Genomic DNA, 10,000 nt, shown 5'->3' on the forward strand with positions numbered 1-10,000 from the left:
CTCCCTCCTCTTTCTCTCTCTCTCTCTCTCCCCCTCCTCTTTCTCTCTCTGTCTCTGTCTCTGTTTCTGTCTCTCTCCCTCCCCTTTCTCTCTCTCTCTCTCTGTCTCTCCCTCCTTTCTCTCTCTCTCTCTCTCTCTCTCCCTCCTCTTTCTCTCTCTCTCTCTCTCTCTCTCTCTCTCTCTGTCTCTCCCTCCTCTTTCTCTCTCTCTCTCTCTCCCTCCTCTTTCTCTCTCTCTCTCCCTCCTCTTTCTCTCTCTGTCTCTGTTTCTGTCTCTCTCTCTCCCTCCCCTTTCTCTCTCTCTCTCTCTCTCTCCCTCCTTTCTCTCTCTCTCTGTCTCTCCCTCCTTTCTCTCTCTCTGTCTCTCTCTCTCTCTCCCTCCCCTTTCTCTCTCTCTCGCTCTCTCTCTCTCTCTCTCTCTCTCTCTCTCTCTCTCTCTCTCTCTGTCTCCAGTTTGACGAGGAGTACCTGGGTCGACAGGAGGCTCAGGCTCAGCTGCTTAAGAATGAAGAGAAGATCAATGAATTGCAGGCAGAGCTACTTGCCTTCAAGTCCCAGGTAACTCCACACCACAGACACACACCACACCCACAGACAGACAGACAGACAGACAGACAGACCCACACCTGGGTTTCTGTGAGGAAAATGTGGCCCGGACATTTGAGGAATGCACCGAACCCTGATTAGGGCGTCCACCCACGGTGCTCAGAATGACACAAATCACATTTAGGTTTTATGGTAGTTAAACGGCGTTGCGTCCTCCTTACCGAGTACCGATCCTCACTTCACAACATTTCAGAAATAACCGTCCCACGTGAATACCGATCCTTACTTCACAACATTTCAGAAATAACCGTCCCACGTGAATACCGATCCTCACTTCACAACATTTCAGAAATAACCGTCCCACGTGAATACCGATCCTCACTTCACAACATTTCAGAAATAACCGTCCCACGTGAATACCGATCCTCACTTCACAACATTTCAGAAATAACCGTCCCACGTAAATACCGATCCTCACTTCACAACATTTCAGAAATAACCGTCCCACGTGAACTTTTCCTCGGTCAACAAGACTTGCGTAACGAACGGCAAAATCACTGGCCGATGTCGATCTATGATGAAAATATCTACTTGAAATTGAGAGGGAAGATCCGAAGATGAAACAGCTAGCATGGGATGCTAATTTGACTAGGATTATCATCAACTAGCATGGGATGCTAATTTGACTAGGATTATCATCAACTAGCACGGGATGCTAATATGACTAGGATTGTCATCAACTAGCATGGGATGCTAATTTGACTAGGATTATCATCAACTAGCATGGGATGCTAATTTGACTAGGATTATCATCAACTAGCATGGGATGCTAATTTGACTAGGATTATCATCACCTAGCATGGGATGCTACTTTGACTAGGATTATCCAACTAGCATGGGATGCTAATATGACTAGGATTATCATCAACTAGCATGACATGCTAATATGAGGCTACTTGTTGCAATGATTGCTCCACAATATGGTGGGGTTTTGGCTATAGGCTACTGGTTACATTGTTTGGTTTGGCTATAGGCGACTTTGAAGCAAGATAAACCCATAAATCTACATGTACATACTTCCTCAATCAGCCTGACCAACCGGTGTCTGTATGTAGCCTGGCTACTTTTATAGCCTCTCTACTGTATATAGCCTCTACTGTATATAGCCTCTACTGTATATAGCCTCTCTACTGTATATAGCCTCTCTACTGTATATAGCCTCTACTGTATATAGCCTCTCTACTGTATATAGCCTCTACTGTATATAGCCTCTCTACTGTATATAGCCTCTACTGTATATAGCATCTACTGTATATAGCATCTACTGTATATAGCCTGGCTACTGTATATAGCCTCTCTACTGTATATAGCCTCTCTACTGAATATAGCCTCTCTACTGTATATAGCCCCTCTACTGTATATAGCCTCTCTACTGTATATTGCCCCTCTACTGTATATAGCCTCTCTACTGTATATAGCCTCTCTACTGAATATAGCCTCTCTACTGTATATAACCTATCTACTGTATATAGCCCCTCTACTGTATATAGCATGTCTACTGTATATAGCCTCTACTGTATATAGCATCTACTGTATATAGCATCTACTGTATATAGCCTGGCTACTGTATATAGCATGTCTACTGTATATAGCCTCTCTACTGTATATAGCCCCTCTACTGTATATAGCCCCTCTACTGTATATAGCCCCTCTACTGTATATAGCCCCTCTACTGTATATAGCCTCTCTACTGTATATAGCCCCTCTACTGTATATAGCCCCTCTACTGTATATAGCCCCTCTACTGTATATAGCCCCTCTACTGTATATAGCCTCTACTGTATATAGCCCCTCTACTGTATATAGCCTCTCTACTGTATATAGCCCCTCTACTGTATATAGCCCCTCTACTGTATATAGCATGTCTACTGTATATAGCCCCTCTACTGTATATAGCCCCTCTACTGTATATAGCCCCTCTACTGTATATAGCCTGGCTACTGTATATAGCCCCTCTACTGTATATAGCCCCTCTACTGTATATAGCCTGGCTACTGTATATAAATCAAATCAAATGTATTTATATAGCCCTTCGTACATCAGCTGATATCTCAAAGTGCTGTACAGAAACCCAGCCTAAAACCCCAAACAGCAAGCAATGCAGGTGTAGAAGCACGGTGGCTAGGAAAAACTCCCTAGAAAGGCCAAAACCTAGGAAGAAACCTAGAGAGGAACCAGGCTATGTGGGGTGGCCAGTCCTCTTCTGGCTGTGCCGGGTGGAGATTATAACAAAACATGGTCAAGATGTTCAAATGTTCATAAATGACCAGCATGGTCGAATAATAATAAGGCAGAACAGTTGAAACTGGAGCAGCAGCACAGTCAGGTGGACTGGGGACAGCAAGGAGTCATCATGTCAGGTATTCCTGGGGCATGGTCCTAGGGCTCAGGTCCTCCGAGAGAGAGAAAGAAAGAGAGAATTAGAGAGAGCGTATGTGGGATGGCCAGTCCTCTTCTGGCTGTGCCGGGTGGAGATTATAACAGATCATGGTCAAGATGTTCAAATGTTCATAAATGACCAGCATGGTCGAATAATAATAAGGCAGAACAGTTGAAACTGGAGCAGCAGCACAGCCAGGTGGACTGGGGACAGCAAGGAGTCATCATGTCAGGTAGTCCTGGGGCATGGTCCTAGGGCTCAGGTCCTCCGAGAGAGAGAAAGAGAGAAGGAGAGAATTAGAGAACGCACACTTAGATTCACACAGGACACCGAATAGGACAGGAGAAGTACTCCAGATATAACAAACTGACCCTAGCCCCCCGACACATAAACTACTGCAGCATAAATACTGGAGGCTGAGACAGGAGGGGTCAGGAGACACTGTGGCCCATTCCGAGGACACCCCCGGACAGGGCCAAACAGGAAGGATATAACCACACCCACTTTGCCAAAGCACAGCCCCCACACCACTAGAGGGATATCTTCAACCACCAACTTACCATCCTGAGACAAGGCTGAGTATAGCCCACAAAGACTTCCGCCACGGCACAACCCAAGGGGTTGTAGCCTCTCTACTGTATATAGCCTCTCTACTGTATGTAGCCTCTCTACTGTATGTAGCCTCTACTGTATATAGCCTCTCTACTGTATATAGCCTCTACTGTATATAACCTCTCTACTGTATATAGCCTCTACTGTATATAACCTCTCTACTGTATATAGCCTCTCTACTGTATATAGCCTCTCTACTGTATATAGCCTGTATATAGATTTGATTTGCGTGCCTCATTTGAAGTAAAACGTCCAGCTGTTGAATCATCAAGTGGTGCGTGACGTTCTGAATCCTGCCGCTGATTATAGTTTATGGTCTTCAATTACCAGTTGGGTAATTCAGCATTATAATTTAGCTGTGGCCGTCAGAACAGGTCAATAGAGGAGACTGTTATGTATTTATAAAATAGTCTAATCCAATAGTCATAGTGTGGTTTGATAGAAGCTGTTGTCTTTCGGCCATTTGAGGTGAGCAGTAATTGTCATCGTGTGGTTTGATAGAAGCTGTTGTCTTTCGGCCATTTGAGGTGAGCAGTAATTGTCCTACCGGGTCGCCACACGGCCTCGTCTGTTTTTACTTCATTTTGCTGTTTTAATCACTGATCTCTATCCTGTGAAAGGAAATTGTTCTTAAAGCAATTTATTCTGTCTGCCTCTTCTCCCTCCCTCTCTCCCTCTCCTCTTTCCTCTCCTCCTTCCTCTCTCCCTCCCTCTCTCCCTCTCCTCTTTCCTCTCCTCCTTCCTCTCTCCCTCCCTCTCTCCCTCTCCTCTTTCCTCTCCTCCTTCCTCTCTCTCTCCCTCCCTCTTCTCCCTCCCTCTCCTCCTTCCTCTCTCTCTCCCTCCCTCTCCTCCTTCCTCTCTCCCTCCCTCTTCTCCTCCCTCTCTCCCTCCCTCTCCTCCTTCCTCCCTCCCTCTTCTCCACCCTCTCTCCCTCCCTCTCCTCCTTCCTCCCTCCCTCTTCTCCTCCCTCTCTCCCTCCCTCTTCTCCTCCCTCTCTCCCTCCCTCTTCTCCTTCCTCTCTCTCTCCCTCCCTCTCCTCCTGCCTCTCTCTCTCCCTCCCTCTCCTCCTTCCTCTCTCCCTCCCTCTCTCCCTCCCTCTTCTCCCTCCCTCTCCTCCTTCCTCTCTCTCTCCCTCCCTCTCCTCCTTCCTCTCTCCCTCCCTCTTCTCCTCCCTCTCTCCCTCCCTCTCCTCCTTCCTCTCTCCCTCCCTCTCTCCCTCCCTCTTCTCCCTCCCTCTCCTCCTTCCTCTCTCTCTCCCTCCCTCTCCTCCTTCCTCTCTCCCTCCCTCTTCTCCTCCCTCTCTCCCTCCCTCTCCTCCTTCCTCCCTCCCTCTTCTCCACCCTCTCTCCCTCCCTCTCCTCCATCCTCCCTCCCTCTACTCCTCCCTCTCTCCCTCCCTCTTCTCCTCCCTCTCTCCCTCCCTCTTCTCCTTCCTCTCTCTCTCCCTCCCTCTCCTCCTTCCTCTCTCCCTCCCTCTTCTCCTCCCTCTCTCCCTCCCTCTCCTCCTTCCTCCCTCCCTCTTCTCCACCCTCTCTCCCTCCCTCTCCTCCTTCCTCCCTCCCTCTTCTCCTCCCTCTCTCCCTCCCTCTTCTCCTCCCTCTCTCCCTCCCTCTTCTCCTTCCTCTCTCTCTCCCTCCCTCTCCTCCTTCCTCTCTCTCTCCCTCCCTCTCCTCCTTCCTCTCTCCCTCCCTCTCTTCCTTCCTCTCTCCCTCCCTCTCCTCCTTCCTCTCTCCCTCCCTCTTCTCCTTCCTCTCTCTCTCCCTCCCTCTCCTCCTTCCTCTCTCTCTCCCTCTCCTCCTTCCTCTCTCTCTCCCTCCCTCTCCTCCTTCCTCTCTCCCTCCCTCTTCTCCTTCCTCTCTCTCTCCCTCCCTCTCCTCCTTCCTCTCTCTCTCCCTCCCTCTCCTCCTTCCTCTCTCTCTCCCTCCCTCTCCTCCTTCCTCTCTCTCTCCCTCCCTCTCTTCCTTCCTCTCTCTCTCCCTCCCTCTCCTCCTTCCTCTCTCTCTCCCTCCCTCTCCTCCGTCCTCTCTCTCTCCCTCCCTCTCCTCCTTCCTCTCTCTCTCCCTTCCTCTCCTCCTTCCTCTCTCCCTCCCTCTTCTCCACTCCTGAGAGTGGGGGGGGGGGGTTGTGTAGCTTTTATAGTGAGCAGAGAAAAGCTGTTCTTCAAAGCCTTGTTCTGTTCATACTGCCTCACAGCGCCTTGGGTTCCAAATGGACCACTATTCACTATGTAGTGGTCCTATACTGCCTCACAGCGCCTTGGGTTCCAAATGGACCACTATTCACTATGTAGTGGTGCTATACTGCCTCACATCGCCTTGGGTTCCAAATGGACCACTATTCACTATGTAGTGGTCCTATACTGCCTCACAGCGCCTTGGGTTCCAAATGGACCACTATTCACTATGTAGTGGTCCTATACTGCCTCACAGCGTCTTGGGTTCCAAATGGACCACTATTCACTATGTAGTGGTGCTATACTGCCTCACAGCGTCTTGGGTTCCAAATGGACCACTATTCACTATGTAGTGGTCCTATACTGCCTCACAGCGTCTTGGGTTCCAAATGGACCACTATTCACTATGTAGTGGTCCTATACTGCCTCACAGCGCCTTGGGTTCCAAATGGACCACTATTCACTATGTAGTGGTCCTATACTGCCTCACAGCGCCTTGGGTTCCAAATGGACCACTGTTCACTATGTAGTGGTCCTATACTGCCTCACAGCGTCTTGGGTTCCAAATTGACCACTATTCACTATGTAGTGGTCCTATACTGCCTCACAGCGCCTTGCGTTCCAAATGGACCACTATTCACTATGTAGTGGTGCTATACTGCCTCACAGCGTCTTGGGTTCCAAATGGACCACTATTCACTATGTAGTGGTGCTATACTGCCTCACAGCGCCTTGGGTTCCAAATTGACCACTATTCACTATGTAGTGGTGCTATACTGCCTCACAGCGTCTTGGGTTCCAAATGGACCACTATTCACTATGTAGTGGTGCTATACTGCCTCACAGCGTCTTGGGTTCCAAATGGACCACTATTCACTATGTAGTGGTCGTATACTGCCTCACAGCGCCTTGGGTTCCAAATGGACCACTATTCACTATGTAGTGGTGCTATACTGCCTCACAGCGTCTTGGGTTCCAAATGGACCACTATTCACTATGTAGTGGTCCTATACTGCCTCACAGCGCCTTGGGTTCCAAATGGACCACTATTCACTATGTAGTGGTGCTATACTGCCTCACAGCGCCTTGGGTTCCAAATGGACCACTATTCACTATGTAGTGGTCCTATACTGCCTCACAGCGCCTTGGGTTCCAAATGGACCACTGTTCACTATGTAGTGGTCCTATACTGCCTCACAGCGCCTTGGGTTCCAAATGGACCACTGTTCACTATGTAGTGGTCCTATACTGCCTCACAGCGTCTTGGGTTCCAAATTGACCACTATTCACTATGTAGTGGTCCTATACTGCCTCACAGCGCCTTGCGTTCCAAATGGACCACTATTCACTATGTAGTGGTGCTATACTGCCTCACAGCGTCTTGGGTTCCAAATGGACCACTATTCACTATGTAGTGGTGCTATACTGCCTCACAGCGCCTTGGGTTCCAAATGGACCACTATTCACTATGTAGTGGTGCTATACTGCCTCACAGCGTCTTGGGTTCCAAATGGACCACTATTCACTATGTAGTGGTGCTATACTGCCTCACAGCGTCTTGGGTTCCAAATGGACCACTATTCACTATGTAGTGGTCGTATACTGCCTCACAGCGCCTTGGGTTCCAAATGGACCACTATTCACTATGTAGTGGTGCTATACTGCCTCACAGCGTCTTGGGTTCCAAATGGACCACTATTCACTATGTAGTGGTCCTATACTGCCTCACAGCGCCTTGGGTTCCAAATGGACCACTATTCACTATGTAGTGGTGCTATACTGCCTCACAGCGCCTTGGGTTCCAAATGGACCACTATTCACTATGTAGTGGTCCTATACTGCCTCACAGCGCCTTGGGTTCCAAATGGACCACTATTCACTATGTAGTGGTCCTATACTGCCTCACAGCGCCTTGGGTTCCAAATGGACCACTATTCACTATGTAGTGGTGCTATACTGCCTCACAGCGTCTTGGGTTCCAAATGGACCACTATTCACTATGTAGTGGTGCTATACTGCCTCACAGCGCCTTGGGTTCCAAATGGACCACTATTCACTATGTAGTGGTGCTATACTGCCTCACAGCGCCTTGGGTTCCAAATGGACCACTATTCACTATGTAGTGGTCCTATACTGCCTCACAGCGCCTTGGGTTCCAAATGGACCACTATTCACTATGTAGTGGTGCTATACTGCCTCACAGCGTCTTGGGTTCCAAATGGACCACTATTCACTATGTAGTGGTCCTATACTGCCTCACAGCGTCTTGGGTTCCAAATGGACCACTATTCACTATGTAGTGGTCCTATACTGCCTCACAGCGCCTTGGACCACTATTCACTATGTAGTGGTGCTATGGGCCCTAGTGCACGGGTTAGGGAGTATGGGGCCGTTTGGAGCACATCCAACCCTGTTGTGTGGGGTATACTGGCCTCACACTGAGCTGTGTTGTGTGGGGTATACTGGCCTCACACTGAGCTGTGTTGTGTGGGGTATACTGGCCTCACACTGAGCTGTGTTGTTTGGGGTATACTGGCCTCACACGGAGTTGTGTTGTGTGGGGTATACTGGCCTCACACTGAGCTGTGTTGTGTGGGGTATACTGGCCTCACACTGAGCTGTGTTGTGTGGGGTATACTGGCCTCACACTGAGCTGTGTTGTGTGGGGTATACTGGCCTCACACTGAGCTGTGTTGTGAGGGGTATACTGGCCTCACACTGAGCTGTGTTGTGTGGGGTATACTGGCCTCACACTGAGCTGTGTTGTGTGGGGTATACTGGCCTCACTGAGCTGTGTTGTGTGAGATATACTGGCCTCATATCCAGCTGTGTTGTGTGGGGTATACTGGCCTCACATCCAGCTGTGTTGTGTGGGGTATACTGGCCTCACATCCAGCTGTGTTGTGTGGGGTATACTGACCTCACATCCAGCTGTGTTGTGTGGGGTATACCGGCCTCACATCCAGCTGTGTTGTGTGGGGTATACTGGCCTCACACTGAGCTGTGTTGTGTGGGGTATACTGGCCTCACATCCAGCTGTGTTGTGTGGGGTATACCGGCCTCACACTGAGCTGTGTTGTGTGGGGTATACTGGCCTCACATCCAGCTGTGTTGTGTGGGGTATACCGGCCTCACATCCAGCTGTGTTGTGTGGGGTATACCGGCCTCACATCCAGCTGTGTTGTGTGGGGTATACCGGCCTCACATCCAGCTGTGTTGTGTGGGGTATACTGGCCTCACACTGAGCTGTGTTGTGTGGGGTATACTGGCCTCACACTGAGCTGTGATTGTGTTCTGGGCTCTGAGAGTCAACACTCTCACTGGTGTTAATGTTTTGTGATGGAGCAGGAGATAGTAGTGAAAACACTAAGAATTTACCTTCCTTCTCTCTCTCTCTCTCTCTGCTTTCTCTGCTTTCTCTCCTCTCCTCTCTCTCCTCTCATCTCTCTCCTCTCCTCTCTCCTCTCCTCTCTCTCCTCTCTCCTCTCCTCTCTCTCCTCTCCTCTCTCTCCTCTCTCCTCTCCTCTCTCTCCTCTCCTCTCCTCTCTCTCCTCTTTCTCTCCTCCTCTCTCTCTCCTCCTCTCTCTCTCTGCTTTCTCTCTCTTTCTCTCTGCTTTCTCTCTCCTCTCTGTCTCTCTGCTCTCCCCCCGACACTCCCACACACACTTACCCGTTGTGTTCCTGTGTTGTAGTCCCCCCAGAGAGGGTTAGAGAGCAGCCCAGGGTTGACCTTAGTGTGGTTCTGTTCTTCAATATAAAACTGTTGTCTGGATCAATAGACCATTTGCTCTGTACCATACAATCTACACAGCTCTCTGTCCTGCTCACAGCGATTTGTACCTTTGAAGTGAACCAACAGAGTGATGAGGTTTGATCACTAAAGATGTTTACAACTGTCAACTGTTTGGTCCTGTCATCCTGTCCTGATGGATGAGAGAGGAGACACACGCTCACATTCTCTCTCTCTCTCTCTCTCTCTCTCTCTCTCTCTCTCTCTCTCTCATTCTCTCACTCTCTCTCACTCTCTCATTCTATGTCTCTCTCTCTCTTTCTGTCTCTCTCATTCTCTCACTCTCTCTCTCTCTCTCTCTCTCTCTCTCTCTCTCTATTTTTGTAATAAGCCAACAGAATAGCCTCTCCAGTCTCCACAACACAACAACGTCTCCAGGCTGATTCACCTCGTGTTGTGATATCTGTCATAGATGGGCTTTGTCTGTCATAGATGATCAT

General features: G+C 49.1%; 1 protein-coding gene across 1 annotated transcript in view; it reads left to right on the plus strand.

Annotated features, from left to right (window-relative positions):
• Positions 1-10,000, plus strand: part of LOC139413972 (protein diaphanous homolog 3-like) — a 451,641-nt gene that overhangs the window by 120,004 nt on the left and 321,637 nt on the right. The window contains exon 15 of the mRNA XM_071161859.1: positions 453-557. Within this exon, the coding sequence (XP_071017960.1) occupies positions 453-557 (105 nt within the window). The remainder of the gene's footprint in view (positions 1-452; positions 558-10,000) is intronic.

The sequence above is a fragment of the Oncorhynchus clarkii genome, chromosome 7 (assembly GCF_045791955.1).
Source record: "Oncorhynchus clarkii lewisi isolate Uvic-CL-2024 chromosome 7, UVic_Ocla_1.0, whole genome shotgun sequence".
NCBI lineage: Eukaryota > Metazoa > Chordata > Actinopteri > Salmoniformes > Salmonidae > Oncorhynchus > Oncorhynchus clarkii.